Below are 16,966 nucleotides of genomic sequence, written 5' to 3'. Positions count from 1 at the left end.
TCTAAGGAAGTATAGTCGGCCCTATCCTCTCTTGCACAGAGCATCAGTATTGGCAGTCCAGTCCAATATATCATCCAGCTGCACACCCAGATATTTATAGGTCTGCACACAGTCCCCTCTGATGATCACGGGGTCCATAAGGGGCCTAGTCCTCCTAAAATCCACCATCCGCACCTTGGTTTTGCTGGTGTTCAGTTGTAGGTGGTTTGAGTCACACCATTTAACAAAGTCCTTGATTAGGTTCCTATACTCCTCCTCCTGCCCACTCCTGATGCAGCCTACGATAGTGTTGTCAGTGAACTTTTGCATGCAACTAGGAATACCTATAACTAGGAATTAGTAAAGAGCTGGTTCCTGCATTTTGCTCTTTGCTGCCTAGGATAGGTTCAGGCTTCTCATGAGCCTGTAATGGACAAGTAGGTACAGGAAAGTTTAAGCTGGTTGATTTAAATTGGTTATCTAATAAACCAATATTTTGGAATGAAACTCGAGACATCCACAAATAAGATCTATTGCCTGTTGTTTGCCATCCAAATTTACAGTAGAAATTGTAGAATATGCTACAGGTTATGGCTTTTAGTTTTCAATGCTATATATATATATAATATATATATATATATATATTACTTGAATGCTTAATTTAACAAAAGTTGAATTATTTAAGAAAATAATCTTATTTGAATGTATGGTTCATTTTTTTTTTTTCCTTTAATCTTTTGTCTCAGGTTGTTGTAATGGAGGGTATCAACAGTACGGGGCGGAAGCTGGTGGCTTCTAAATTGTATGAGGTAAGGTGATGGATGTAAAGCTGTCAATGTGCCTAAGTATGTTTATGTTAATATGGGTGGAATATGTGATTAATTAGAATGAGTTTGGTTTTTGGTCAAAAATCAAGCAAGTTTGTTTTAGAATGAAGAATCTATTATTACCCCCCTTTAATGTGTTACATTTTTTTAGTTCATTGTTTACGTGTATGAAGAACAAATCCTACTTGTACAGAATTGCAGAGAGGGTGCAGATCTTTGGGGAATGTTTGGCAGCCACTACATTGGAGACTGCTCAAGTTATTTCATATTCACAAGGATTGGTGAATAAAGTCATACTTAGATGGAAGTCCAAAGGAAGGCTGCCATTTATATTGGAGTTTTGTGGACAAAAACACTAACACATTATTTATGATGTCTGTGTGTTAAATTCAGATACAAGATAAAAATAGATTGGATTGGATTAATGTAGATATCAAACTAAGGTAGAAGTATGTTTTGCTGAGAATTTACAGAGATGCATACTAGGGCTCTGTGATATGTATTGTCTATAATAATCTAATTATTGTTTTAACGGTGTATGAGCTGGCATCATTTTTTGGAAAGTGAGTGACATAATTAATGATCAAAAATTTTCCTTGATAATTCACACATTCACTGCCTCATGTAACTAGTCTCACAGTGCCAGACATGATTCTCAAATGAGAATACACATCAGGGGCAATCTGTTAAAACATTTGTAGTGAATAGCGGTGAAATGCAGCGCTGCAAAGTCTCCATGCAATCGGCTTCTTACTAAAACACCCATTCTAATTCTTTTAGTCCATCCATTTAAAAACCACCGGGGTTCAGGGCGAGAGAGCACAAGAAACAGAACAAAATACTTGACACTGAGAGAAAATAAAACACTAAAGGTGTCATTATTCTGCGTTGGGCTGGTGCCCTGCCCAGGGTTTGTTTCCTGCCTTGCGCCCATGTTGGCCGGGATTGGCTCCAGCAGACCCCCTGTGACCCTGTAGTTAGATTATTGCGGGTTGGATAACGGATGGATGGAGGTGTCGTTATTTATTTAGGAGCTTAGAACAAGGTAACTGAAGCTTAATTATTAATTTGCACATTTTTTACTTACTGAGTGCTACAGCAGAAGAGACGCACATTTCTAATTAAACAACAATGTTAACTTCCTTTAGTTATTTGTTTAGATGTGCCATGGATACTGGGCATGCTTCTGAGTACTTCCCCTGATAGTATTTCAGGTGTTTAATTACTGAAATCTGCATCTCCTGTTGCCCTTCTTTATCAACTTTCTTAAGGGCAGTCCTTTTCACTTCCTTTTGATGGGATGTGACTTGTCATTTTCATCAAATACATATTTCGCAATTCATATTTTTATGAACATGGCAGTGTATTGTATCCATAAGCTTACTCTCTGTCAGCTCAAATTAAAGAAAGCCCCATTGATCTTTGCAGTAGAAAATCACCTCCCCTATTTTGATCACTGTCTTAATGAGGCATTGGATTGGTTTAGAAATGACACCTGGGAGTCATCCAATATTTCTACCACTCATTGTTGTCTCCAGACTTTTATATATTATACATTTGTAACCTAGTAGGACAGACTGGTAGGAAAAACGTGTGTGCATCTTTTTTTTCTTTCATTTTTTTTTTCCCATGTGCAGTATTTAAAGTACGTGAAGTTTGGATTTGGTGACTTGTACTATATGTTAAACTTTTGTTTGTGCTTATATGCTGCACAGTTCACTTTAAAACAGAGCATTTCAGTATTTATCAATGCCCTATATTTCAATTATGAATCCAAGGGAAATAAAATACTAATCATGTCTTTTTTACATTATTGGGAACCGTCTGTTGTTCTTGTTATAATAGTATTAGTTGGTCTTTGTTCAAATTTTTTAGAAAGTAAATCCTGCAAGGCTGCTTTGAAATAGGTTACTCATAGTTGCACTGGTTGATTTCAGTAATACTTGGACTGGTAATTTCAATGTTTTTGGTGTTTTTACTTGAATTGTTCAGTTTTCAAGTAAGTAAATAAATAAGATAGATAGATACTTTATTAATCCCAAGGGGAAATTCACATACTAGATAAGTTTTCCTTAAATATATTGTTTCCTTGAATATCATTAGTAAGCAGATGTTAACATCTTAGTAACAAGAGAGAGCTGTAGATAGTAAAATGTAAGATTTTTAAAAACACATTTTTGGAGGGTGCAAAATATTGCCTGCTTTATCAAATAAATATAAGAAAACAGAGATACCATTTTTGTCAATATTACACACCCCTAATGCTTGATATTGTTAGGTTTCTGTGAATAGACTACTTCATGCAAGTGGGATATTTTGCATGAAATAGTGTCCTATGAAGAAAAATGGCGATTTAGTTGAGAAATGGAGAGAGTGTGGCCATTGGTGGTTATTTTTCTTTCTTTCCTCAACAATTGGATGAATACATGTGATTTACACCAAAACAGTCTACAGGTATAAATGCTGATTTGCCTAATAATGATGATAATAATAATAATAATAATAATAATAATAATGATGATGATTGGTTCTTGTGGCTTTGTTATGGTATGAGTGCTGTTTCATGTTTTGATTTGCAGTTTCTCTTAGAAGGCAAGATAAATGTCAATGACTATAATGCTATTCTTTGTGAACACATTTATTCTAGTAAGTACAGTATTGTTGTTATGATACTTTAACATTCTGCAATCTGCTTAATGCTGCAATCTAGGATGACAATCGCACAACAGGCCGTGAATGGTTTGTGAATTACATGAAAAGTTTTACAACAGTGTACACCAAATCTCAAGCCCTGTGACACTCTTGGGTGTTTCTAGAACAGTATCTGAAAACAAGTTTTCCACCACATGCCGCCGTACATACAGCATTGAACATACTATAAAGTTTCATTTAAGCATAGGAATAAAATTAAGAACTTGCAAATTATAAGTAAGTTTTATGCAGCTGTCATATTTTCCTCTTTGATCTATGTAACGTTTTGCGACAGTTTTATTTGTGTGAAATCAGTTTATAGTTTTTTATGTTAAGGATTTAATTTCCATGCCTTAAATGTTACTGTAATTCAAACTGAAAGCATATTTTTATTAATGTCATGTTTTCATTGTATGTGTCACTCTGAGCAGCATCACATGACCAATTCAGTCACATCATTGACATAATCAAATATGACACATTATAAGTATGATGGCATTGACATCCTTTTTGGGTATTCTCAACAAAACTCACAAATTAGAGTTGGTGATAGTTTTCTTTTGTTCCTCAACCTTGGCATTTGGCTTTGTCCTTTGGTTTTGGTTACTTGTGCCTTCTTTGCTTTTATGGTTCTGACTGCTGTATTGGTGTGTGTGTGTGTGTGTGTGTGTGTGTGTGTGGTGTCTTTCAAATAACTTCAGTCTTGGAATATGATTTTCATTTCCTGGTTTATTTCCATTCTTAGAATTCTGAGACATTTTCTCGTAACATAAAACTGAAGAAGTCTTGTATGTGCTGCTCATGTGGTTTATATATTTAAATATGTATACATAATTTATGTGTTTTAGGGTGTACCATTGCCTTTTTATAGGCCAGAAGAGCAGGATGATATCTCTGATGGTAAGTATAAAAGGTTTTTTGATGTTTTTAACAAGAAAGTATCAATCAACTACCGATTCTTTTATACAAATTGTGCAAATCTATGTTGCTTAAAATTAATTCACTCAGTTTAACTGAAGCCTTAAGTAAAGGCAATATCTGTACTATTATTTGCTATTTCTTGTAATTGTTTGAATTTCTTAACTGTATCCTTTTGTATTATATTTAAAATTTAGAACAACAGATGGTTTTGGTAGCCTGTGGGCCATACACGACATCAGATAGCCTAACATATGAACCCCTTTTGGATTTGATTGAAATCGTCAAACGAGATAAGCCAGATGTCTGCATTCTGGTGTGTATCTAAGCTTTTTATTTTCTAATCTTAATGAGAATGTTAACCACTTTAGAATCTAGATATTTTTTCATTTCATAATGCCTCCTAACAATATCTGTTTAATAAATACAAGGATTTAGAAAAATCATGCTCTTCAAGTTAATTAATTCAGTCACTACATCCATTTTTATTTATTATGTTTTCCCTTATTTCAGTTCCACATCTACTTTTAAATTCATTATGCTTAAAATGTGATAATGGTTAGAATTGTGAGAATTTTTTTAAAGCATTAAAAAAAAAAAAACTTTTTTGACAGTTCTTAATAGTGAGGAGCGATCTATTGTGAATTAATGTGCATCCTCAGCAGGCAAGCATGAAATAATAATGAAAAAAATTCACACTTTTAATCACTCCACCTGTTTCAGTTTTGGGGAAAAAAAAATTACTTTTAAATGGCATTGCAGTGTTTTTCTCACACAGTGGAATATGAAGTACACATCCAGCATGAATGTGAGTTGAGGAAGGGACAACATGAGAAGTGGTATTTATTGAACAGAGGAATCAAGGCACAAGTGTAGAGCGCAGGATGGCAGCTCACTCACAGTTTTCACAGACCAGGCAGACCCAACAATGAATGCAAATGTGAGAATAAATTGTAGGACTATGGCAATGTGGTAGTTGACCGTAAATGAGGCACCTTTTGGGAGAAAAATTAATTTGAGAACCGTTATACTGAAATGCTGGCACATGTATTAAATTAAATGCACCCTCAATTGCATGTATTAAATCACATACGTGATTTGATGTTAAATTTGTACACTCTTTAAGAAAACTGTTTATTTTTTTATTTGCATACATTGTCATCTCTGGTGTTTCTGTGAAAAGATTGTAAGTGATCTGCATCGCAGATAGCACTCCAGAATGTGCTATCTCACATGTTCTCCTTTACCACAGAACAACTGGTGCTTACTATGCACTTCGTATAATGATAGCTTTACAGCTATATTAGACTTTTGTCGCACTTTTTGCAAAACTGCATCATTTCTTACAATTAAAGGCAGACATACCCATTAATGAGCAGGTGTTCCTCGTGGAAAGCTGATGTTCTTTAAAAACAGTGAAAGCCAAACTCCACAAGTCTGGAAATAAATTTTGAATAGCTGGTGATGTAGATAACATGTACACTATTCCATGTTTGGAGAAACCTCAGACTAAATTGCACGAGACGAATTGGTCATGTGACTTGTGATCTTTTTAACAGACATGTGAGAAGTACAGCTAACAATATGTTCATTTCCCTTTGGATGGTAAATAAGCTACATGATCAAAAGAGAAGCCTTCTCCATATCAAGCTATGGCCAAAATGAGACATTCGTTTTTTTATATATATTTTTGTTTTTCTCTTCCTCATTTTGTCTGTGAAGTTATATACTGTACCGTACAAATTATGCAATACAGTAATCCCTCCTCGATCGCCGGGGTTGCATTCCAGAACCCCCCGCGATAGATGAAAATCCGCGAAGTAGAAACCATATGTTTGTATGGTTATTTTTATATATTTTAAGCCCTTATAAACTCTCCTACACTGTTAACATTATTAGAGCCCTCTAGACATGAAATAACACCCTTTAGTCAAAAGTTTAAACTGTGCTCCATGACAAGACAGAGATGATACTTCTTTCTCACAATTAAAAGAATGCAAACATATCTTCTCTTCAAAGGAGCGCCGTCAGGAGCAGAGAATGTCAGAGAGAGAGAGCGCGAGATAAAAGCAAACAATCAAAAAATCAATACGTGCTTTTAAGTATGCCGAAGCACTGCGATAAAGCAGCATTTTGAAGAGGAGCGTCCGTATCCTCTAGGCAAACGGCCTCTGTGCAAAAACAGCCCCTCTGCTCACACCCCCTCCGTCAGGCGCAGAGAAAGTCAGAGAGGGTGAGAGACCGAGAAAAGCAAACAATAAAGCACCGCGCGAGAAGCATATCTTATATCATTGAGGAGTTTTAGTTAATTTGTAATACATGCTCTGATTGGGTAGCTTCTAAGCCATCCGCCAATAGCGTCCCTTGTATGAAATCAACTGGGCAAATAAACTGAGGAAACATGTACCATAAATTAAAAGACTCATTGTCCGCAGAAATCCGCGAACCAGCGAAAAATCCGTGATATATATATTTAGATATGGTTACATTTAAAATCCGCGATAAGAGTTAAGCCGCGAAAGTCGAAGCGCGATATAGCGAGGGATTACTGTAATGTTTTTTCTTATTTTGTATTTGTTTACTTAGATTTCTGGTACTTTTAAAATAATATACTGTTCCCTAAAGGTTAATAAAGTTTGAGTTTCTTCTAGAATCTAGAAAACCGACATTCAGCAAAAAATCTAGAGGGGTTCCATGGTCCATTTCAATTCTAATAGAGGTACTATGAAAGTATAAGTTTCAGAACCACTGTTGTACGTTAACAGGAGTAGAGTACACACCAGCTGCCTCTCAGAGTGAGCGTCTGCTGTCTGTTTTGTAGCTGAGGACTGACTTTGACTGGCAAACTGTGATGCAAGGTATCAGTGTGATTTAATTCCAGCAAATTGTCTTATTCAACATTGACTGGTAAAAATCTGTGATGCCATATTGGCCTCACAAATCTTCATTGGGCATTGAAGGGGGGAAAAAATAAGTTTGCCTAGGCCAGCTGGACAGTAAATTTTCTGGGGAAAATTTTGCAGTCAAGGTCACCCCCAATCAAGGTGACCCCAGAAAATTCACTGCGATTAAGGCTTAGGTGAATTTTGCTGATCAACACTAGTAGTGAAGATGTAGAAATGTTTCACTTTGTTGCATAGGTGAATAGATTATATTAAGTACATGTATCATTTTCTAAATATTCAATATCAAAAATAAATAAAAATTAAATTGGAGTATATAAAGCTAGTTTTGCTTTTTCTGGAATCCTGCGGTTATAGGCATGTTTGACCTATGAAGTAAATATAATCTGAAGTGATATTTTTCACAAGCATTAATACAGTATTTTACAATTTAAGTTACAATCTATTTTCCTTTTTACACAGTATAATTAAATTCTTCCTTCCATGGGTTAATGTTGAATTCTAGTAGTTGTTGAATTTGGATTTCTCTTGTGTACTGTTTTCAAAAGTATACCAGTGCGTGTTAGTTGTTAGTCCAGGAAGTAATTAAAACATAATTTAAAGCTCTGTATTGTCCTTTTTGGAGCATTGTTTTAGTGGTTACCTGCCATTTATGTAAAGATTATGTGGTACAACATCACTCTGGCCCAGTATTACTTATTAACATTTGGTATTGATTACATTTCTGTTCTAATTCAACTCAAATAAAAAGTAGCAGCAGCAATTATAAATATTATGGTGTAATTATTCTCCTTTGGAAAATGTAAAGTATTTAAAAGAATACCAAATTCAAACCGTGGGCACAGTGATTCAGAGGCTAAGTGGATCTAATCACTGTCTGCATGGGGTTTAAATGTTTTATTTTATATTAGTGTAGAGTTTTTCTTTGTGTTTTACTTTTAGTCCCACATCTCAGCCATATGCATTGTAACAACACTACATTGCCTCCATGTGAGCGATTATGGGATTGTATGATTGTGATATGCAATTTCATGTAATGCTTCCAGGATTAAATGTTCTCTGCTGCTTTCTGCAGTCTGAATTATATAAATAGTGTGTGTAAAATGGATGAACAGATGGTTGTATAAAATTAATATTGCTGCTGTTCTATACTCCATAAAATCTTACTAAAGGAAATTATCAAATACAAATATTTTATTTTTAAATGGTTAGTATTTTTTCAGTTTTACAGATGTGTAAGTAGATCTTTTGTAATCTTCAGCTTGATCGTTACTTTTAAACTTCTGTATAAAGGTAAATTGTTAAGAAAATGTATTCAGTTGCATTAGTAATTGAGATTTTTGACATATTTGTGTTCAGCAAATTAACTTTGTGTTGTATATTCATCATTCCATTGTGTGAAATTTTAAGTGGTTTCTGGATTTAACTGTATTTACTTTATATATTCTGAAATAGTCTTGGCATCTAAAATTGTAGCTAATAGATACTTTTAAATGTAGGTTAAGAATCAATTTCTTACTATGCAAATGTTCAGATTTTGCTGTCAACATTCTGATTAATTCTTTTTATCTGTTTAGCTGGGCCCTTTTCTGGATTCAAAACATGAGCAAGTTGAGGTAAGAAATGTATGAGATTTCTGCTCCTTTTGCATTAATCTGTACATTAGAAATAAAGTGACATGAAGAGGAAGGATGCAGACTCTCTTACTTTCGGTACATCAATTTTTATTATCTGCCTATATCATTTTAGCATTGCAAGTTACAGACCAAAAACCGCAAAACTTCATGCTACTACATGATAAATTTGCAATGCCTCTTGTAGATCAATTATGCTTTCCCACACATCTTATTTGTTTCTTGCCATGTCTTAACCTTTAGCCGCAAAACACCCTTACATACTGGTATCTTATTTTTTTAGCTGCAGTTGCAGTTTCAAAAATAGCCACCAGATGGCAAATTGCTTCATGTAAAAGCCTAGTACAGTAAAATCTTTCAGTTAAAAAACTTAGTGAAGGTCCTTATTGTTCTTGTTAAGGTTTTTATTTCCTTGATACTATGGTAGCTTATTCCCATCACTTTTTTTACAGTATGTGCTTTTTTTTACAATTATGGCTTTTATTTAATGTGTTAGTTTGTCTAGGGATGTTCTGCTGTATATTACTGGATAGATCACATCTGTACACACTGATTGGGTTTAGATCACATGCAAAATTAAATTGCATGGAACCTGAAACTGAGTCACTTTTAGCTGCCGGGTGAATCTTACCATAGAGTATATTATCTCTTTAAATCCAGCCTCATTGTTGGCTATTTTCTGCTATATTGATTTAACAAGCCACAAATTCATCTTGCTTATCTCAGTGTACATGTTCTATAACAACAACAACATTTATTTATTTAGCACATTTTCATACAAATGATGTAGCCCAAAGTGTTTTACATGATGAAGAAAGAGATAAAAAGATAAAATAAATAAGAAAATAGAACTAGGGACCACTAATTAACATAGAATAAAACTAGGGTCTGGTGACCAGGGAGGACCGGAAAAAAAAAAATCCACATGACTGTAAAAAAAAAAAAAATCTGCAGGGGTTCCTAGGCCACGAGAATGCCCAGCACTCTCTAGGCATTCTACCTAACATAAATGACACAGTCAGTCCTCATTGTATTCAGGGTTCACATGGAAGAACTTGATGATGACGGTAATGTGGACTTCTGGCCTTTAATCCATCAATGTAGGGACATCATGGTGCTTTGATCGGGTGGTGGTGGTGCAGATCGCCACCACAGAAAACAGGAGAAAGAAGAAAAAGTATAGGTTAGTATGGATTACGAAGCCACCAGGAATGATATTGATAAATAAATGCATATACAGAGTATCGAGATTAAACTAAAATGACGATATGAGAAAGCCATGTTAAAATAATGAGTCATTAGCAGTTTTTTTAAAGTGCACCACTGTATTAGCCTGGCAAATTTCTATTGGTAAGCCAAATTTTAGGTGTATAACAGCAGATGGCTGCCTCACCACTTCTTTTAAGTTTAGCTCTTGGAATTATAAGCAGACACTCATTTGAAGATATAATGGTACGATTTTGAGTGTCAGGTTAAAGACATTCTGAAATATAGGATGCAGCGAGATTATTTAAGGCTTTGTAAACCATAAGCATTATTTTAAAGTCAATTCTAAATGACACAGGTAACCAATATAGTGACATCAGAACTGGAGAGATGTGGTTGGATTTTCTTTTCCTAGTTAAGATTCTAGCAGCTGTTTTCTTTTTAGTTGCAATCGATTGATGTCATTTTTAGGTAGTCCTGAGAGGAGTGCGTTACAGTAATCTAGCGGTATGAAAGCAAAAGCGTGAAGTAATTTCTCAGCATCTTGCAATGTTATAAGAGGTCTAACTTTTGCTCTATTAACTGAAAAAATGCTGTCCTACACATCAAAATGAAAGGCAAACATTTGTCCTTTAGAATATTTATATCTTATGTTTTGTATACAAATGACAGTACAGAAAGTGGCAAAATTAAGTAATGTTTTTATCAAAAAATTTTGAGTTATTATTCTTATTAGTTTAAATGATGAAATATGTTTCTAAATACCATAAGTGATGCCTAATGAAATAACCAATAAAAGGTTATGAAATATCCAAGGTAACAAGTCTTTTCATTGTTTTCAGGTACAAAATAAAAATCGGCCTGCGTTTTTGACATGCTTTACTGAAAGAATAATATGAGATGTCCAAATGACGGCCAAACATTGCTGTTTCAGTTTCTTCACCAGATGTATAAACTCTGTGTCGTGAGAAGAAATTACAGCACAATAAAGAGCCAAACTTCATTTATGTTTTTAACAAAAAATGCACTTTAAATGTTACTTTTCTTGTCATAAGTGTTGGAGTATCCTTCCAAATAGGGCTGGGCGATATGGCTCAAAATTCAAATTTCAATATTTTTGGACCAAAAGTCAATATACGATATGCAACGATATTTTTTTCCTATCTATTATTACTTAAAAAAGAAGCCACACATTTATATTGCTCTTTAGTTATTTACATGTAATTGCAAACTTACCACTTTACATCATAGGCATAAACCAAAATATAATCATTAATGCAAGAAACACATCTAAACATTTACACAAGAAAGCCAGTTGTCTGAATATTAGGTGACGTAGGAGTAGATGCTTTATCTACTTTACTAGGTTTGCCTAAAAAAACTTAAAATAATAATGTTTCAATATGCTCTTTTCAAGCTATGTTTTGTAAATAAATAAAGTGTGGCAAGAACATGCATTCAGGTAACACAATTTTACAAATTTTGTGCAAGAAAGACAAGTCTGTCAACTGCCTCTGGCTTTAAAGATGCTCTGTGGCAGTTCACTATGTTGCCACCTCTGCTAAATGCCCTTTCTGAAGGCGAACTAGTGGCCTGTATGCAGAGATATTTTTTTACAAGGCGACTGAGTGTTGGAAAGATTGGTTCATGCTCTTTCCACCAAGCAAGTGGGTTTGTTTCAGTGTCAATTTCAGGTGCTTGTAGGTAGGTTGAAAATTCAGCTTCAATTGTATCTCTGTCAGACAATGTCAATAAAGATGTTGGCCTCTTAAACAAGCTACCAAGGCTTCGCTTCTCCTTTTTGGCTGGTGGTGGTGATGCTTCAGCTGCTTCTGAAAGTTCCTCAGCTAAGTCAGGCTGGGCACTGGTCTCATCATGTTGAAGGGTCTCCACTTCAGACACAACTGTGTTTGAACTCGTCATACTTTTCCTCAGGAATGTATGATCTTTTAAAACATGGATCCAAAAAAGAAGCACTGTCTAGTAGTTGCTGGGGTGGCAGGGTCATCAAATTTCTCTCTCAGATAATCAAGAATGTTGGTGTTAATTGACATAGTGAGCTCTGTGTCTTCTGGCTGGTGAGCCAAGATGCTAGTTTGAAAAAGGTGTAGCACTGGCTTAACATAGGAGACTGTAACATAGGACTGAACTGAGAGTGCATCTGTAAATTCCAGGAGGAGTTGAATAGCTTTATCAGTTGACTCTTGGTACATCTATGTCCTGCCATGTAAGTGCCAGATGTCTGGTTTTCTTTTCAGATGATAGAACTTGGGTGATGGCCCTCTCTTGTTCTAACACTCTCTGTATCATTGCTGCCCTTGACCCCCATCTTGTAAGGGATTCTGTTATGAACTGATGGGAAGGCAGATTGAGTTCTTTCTGTGTTGCGGTCAAATCCCTTCTCTTTTTCCAGCTGAAGGAAAAACATGCAACAATTCTTTTGCATACACCAATTGCCCGCTCAATGCGGGGATCTCTCATGCTTCTCTCTAAAACCAAACACAAATTACAGTCTTATTAATTATTTACATTACTGTTAATTAATATTTCTCATACACACTATTATTTACATTTATTTACTATTTCTTAGCATATTATTTAATTTAATATATTTCTTATACGTGCACACACACTTTACATTTATTATTACAAATTTTATATATTTATTACGTGTTATTTATTTTCAAACATTTCTCATACACGCACGCATTAGTGATGGGCATTTCGGCTCTTTTTAGTGAGCCGGATTATTTTGCCCAGCTCACTAAGAATAGGCTCTTTCGGCTCCCAAACGCCTCTTCATTTTCCCACTCCAGCCTTTTATAATTCAGCCTTTTATAATTCAGCCAAATTTAGCAGTGTTCTGACCCATGATTAGATGTTTGCACTTAGTGTTTCGCTACAAACACTACACAGACATCGGTTCCAAAAAACGGTAATCGTCTCCCACCGTTCACTAAAAGGAGCCGGCTCAAAGAACCATTTTGTTCGTGATCGACACATTACTAGCATGCACACACATGCCATACCAATCGCCAGATTCAGCCGGTGACCAAAGCACTGCAGTCTCTTTTATTTGTTCAGATCTTTAATCAAACTTGCAGCGTTATCCGTGGTAATGCACACTTGTCGCACATTGTCCAATTTCCACGATTTAAGAGCATCTTTTGGCGCTTTTACACTGCATAGTACGGCACGACACGGTTCAGTTCAGCTCACTTTTGGGGCGTTTTCCACTGGGAACAGTACCTGGTACCTGGTCCTTTTTTTAGTACCACCTCAGCCGAGGTTCCAAGCGCGCCGAACCGTTACCAAAACGTGGACGGTAAACTCTGCTGGTCACTGATTGGCCGGAGAAAATCGTCATTACTGCGTCACTGGCTATTCTTTTCTTTAAAGGTACACACACGTGGAAGTTTGTGTCCGGTCTCTCCATCGCTGGACGCAGTTTGTTGCATAAGTGGATGAATGTTTCTTCAGACATTCGAAAGTTCTCCAGCCACTGAGTGTTTGTAAAACCGGGAACAATCGCATCCCACCACTCTGAAGCACGGTTAAATGTCCAAACAGATGGTCTGTGGCGGCGACTTTTTTGCAAAATGTGGAAGATCTGTAATATACAGAATCAGCATTTTAATGTTACACTGGCAGTTAAGTTCATTTTATGCTTTGCAACAGTGATAAAAGTTAGCTAGAGACGTGCTTTTTTTAGATGCTTACCCTTGCGCGTCGTCGAGCTAAAGTGTTGTCGTTGTCTGCGTGTTGTTGTAAAAGTTCCACGGTGTCACGGCAGTAGAGGCGGCGCAACTATAACGACACATGAATAATCCCGCCCACTCTAAAGCGGTACTAAACTGCAGTCGAAACGCAAACCGAGCCGAACTGAGCCGAACCAAGGTGAGCTGTACTGAACCGTGCTGTGCCGTACTATGCAGTGGAAAAGCGCCTTTTGAGCCCCAGCGCAATCGGTTCTCCAGTATGGTCATCTGGTGCAAATCCTGTCTGAAGACAAATGCTTCTTATCTCCCAGTTTTCAATAAAATGAACCGTTAAGCTCATGTACGGTTGCATGGTATGATTAGTCCACAGATCAAGATGTGGTGGTGAAGTGGCGAACATTCTGAAGCTGATTCAGAATTTTCTCCTTTACCTCGTTATATAATTTGGGCAGCGCTTCTACGGCAAAGTATTTCCGACTGGGAATTACATATTTGGGATCAATCGTTCTCAGTAGTTTCTGAAATCCGTGTTTTTCGACAGTGGCAACAGGGACCATATCTTTTGCAATGTGGTATATTACTGCAGCTGTTAATTCCTTCCATTTGGGGCTTGTTTTTTCATATGGTATGCAACGAGAGAATGTTGCCGCCAGCGTGATTTTGTTTTGCGGCAGGGATGTGTTTTGTTGCGTTTTGAGCAGAGTTCTCGCGAAGTTTAATACATTCTTCATACTTCGTAACGTGTTTTGTTTTCAAATGATTGAAGAGGTTCGAGGTGTTGCCGCTCATCGTTCCTACTTCTTTCTTACAAAGTTTACATATAAAAGTCTTTTGTTCTGTATCATTTTGTCTAAAGCCAAACCATTTCCAAACAACGGAGGTCACATTTGTACCTTTTTTTGGCACTAAATCATCACTGATAGCCGTACTCATTTCTGCCTCCGTCTCAGCCATTGTTCTTACTGTTTAAGATAAGCAGGAGGCGGGTTTAATCGAAATGACTGCATTTAGGATGTGCTCTAATTAGCAGAAATAATGCACTACACACTTGTAGTGTTTTTAATAAAACATATTACATAATATATCGCGATAGGTTTGTTTCCAAATGATGCATTAAAAAATATTGTTCATATCGCGCCACTCTATATCGCTCAGGCCTACTTCCAAACACCACAAAAACAATACTGAATGCCTGTTTAAGATGGCTAGAAACAACTGGGGGAAAAGGCTATGAAATGCTATCAACCAATTCGCAGAGTGTTTTTTTACTTTTCTGAAGCAGTAAAAATGGAAAAATTCTTCCAACACCTTTAGTGTTTTCAAATAAATCACAATACGGTATTAGTAATTTGCCTAATGAAAAGAATATATTCTACATGTGTAGGCAAAGAGCAGGGGCCTCATGTACAACACCTTACATAGAAATCACACTAAAACATCGTGCATGAACAAAACTAGAAATGTGTATATGCACAAAAATGCAGATGCATAAAACTATGTGTAAATAAAGTTCTCTGCACTTTCCCTTTATGAATTCCAATCAATGTAAACTTAAACTCACATGCATGAGCCTGATTTCCCCCTAGAATTTTACCTGTTTGAATATGCAAATCAATATAAATAGCCCCAACTGTTCTGTATTTTGTTAAGACAATGGCAAAAGCCTGTGTGTTTTTTTTAAATAAATAAATTTCAGCAAATGCGAAATGGATGTCTAGCTCAGTGAAGTGTAAGCAAAGAAAAACATACTATTTAGTTGCTTATGCTGTGGTATTAGCAAGAGCAGCAAATTGATGGAAAGGCATTAAATAGTTCAAGTTTAGAAAGTTGCACAGAGCTCAAAATAAAAAGAAAAAAGGGGGTCTATTATCAAAGTCTTTGTGAAAAGGCAAGTCATAGCCTACTGTCTTGAGTGCAACACCACTGGAGGAGGTAGCGGAATTCCAGGGCTCACACTGTTTGAGCAGTGAGCTACTGCAATTAATGGTGAGACATTTCTATATCTTGCGACAACATTCATGAGATATATTTTTGCATCACAGATAATTTTCGCGTTAGTAGAGTGGAAATGCTTTCTGCTTACATAAGCAAGTTCATTCTGTAAGGGTACCCTTTATAGCAATGTGCATGAAGTTGATCTCGTGGATTACATTTGGAAAACCGGACATTGCTGTGAATAGGGCTTTGTTTGCCTGTTCGACCTTAGTGTAAAGAAATCATATATCTGGATGACAAGCAGATAATACCATCCTGTACAGCTGGCATGGTGCGACTCAGTGATGACTGAGCAATACCTGATCGGTTATCTGGTTCATGTTGAAAAGCTTAAAAGGTTTAAAACCTGAGGGTGGACAGAACTTGCAAAGGAGCAGGCGGGTGGATGCCAATATATAAAAAAAATAAAAAGAAACCACATAGAGTCAAAGCAGTGCTACTGTTTCTGTGTGCTGTCCGTTTACAAAATCCAGCAGAAACGTACATATGCATGGTCTGAGGTTGCCATGAAAATGTGCGTGGCACGTGAGCGTGGAAACGGGTGTACGCAACACTTCATACCAGAGGCCCCAGACCTTGTGCTCCTATAATAATCTACACACACATAGACTGAGACACCAGGCAGACATTTCAGTATGCCCCACGTTTATTTTTCAGGGGAAATACTTTCCTATTGTTCCCCTCAGCGACACAGTACATCAAGCTCCAAGGCAGGGCCTCTGGCCATACGTGACATTTATTATATTATATATATTTTTTATATATATATAGATTGAGAGCTGAATTTTTATTTTTGATTTGGACATTTATTTATAATGGTTGCACTTTTTTCTCTACATTACCCTAGTATTAAGAGATATTCATAGTGAGCTCAATGAATGTGAAGCATGCAGTTCTTTTGTTAATAAATCAAACCTAAATCTGTGCTTGGTGATTGGCATGAGGTTTTGTGTTTTTTTGCCAAACACAGCACAGTACATAATTAACAGACAAACCTACTTTGATTTTTGTCATTTCAGCTATGGGAACTATGTTTTGCTATGCTATGAATTAAGTATCATTTAATAATAGAGCACAAAATTTCTGAAGTCTGG

At 36.2% G+C, this 16,966-nt stretch overlaps 1 protein-coding gene across 1 annotated transcript in view; it reads left to right on the top strand.

Annotated features, from left to right (window-relative positions):
* The window catches only part of pola2 (polymerase (DNA directed), alpha 2), a 61,892-nt gene that overhangs the window by 18,540 nt on the left and 26,386 nt on the right, over positions 1 to 16,966 (top strand). Inside the window, exons 9-12 of the mRNA XM_039769047.1 lie at positions 726 to 788; positions 4,346 to 4,397; positions 4,613 to 4,731; positions 8,896 to 8,934. Coding sequence (XP_039624981.1) covers positions 726 to 788; positions 4,346 to 4,397; positions 4,613 to 4,731; positions 8,896 to 8,934 — 273 coding nt within the window. The remainder of the gene's footprint in view (positions 1 to 725; positions 789 to 4,345; positions 4,398 to 4,612; positions 4,732 to 8,895; positions 8,935 to 16,966) is intronic.

The sequence above is a fragment of the Polypterus senegalus genome, chromosome 11 (genome assembly GCF_016835505.1).
Source record: "Polypterus senegalus isolate Bchr_013 chromosome 11, ASM1683550v1, whole genome shotgun sequence".
Taxonomy (NCBI): Eukaryota; Metazoa; Chordata; class Cladistia; order Polypteriformes; family Polypteridae; genus Polypterus; species Polypterus senegalus.
Note: the sequence above shows the minus strand (reverse complement) of the source record. Positions and strands in the feature narration are given on the sequence as shown.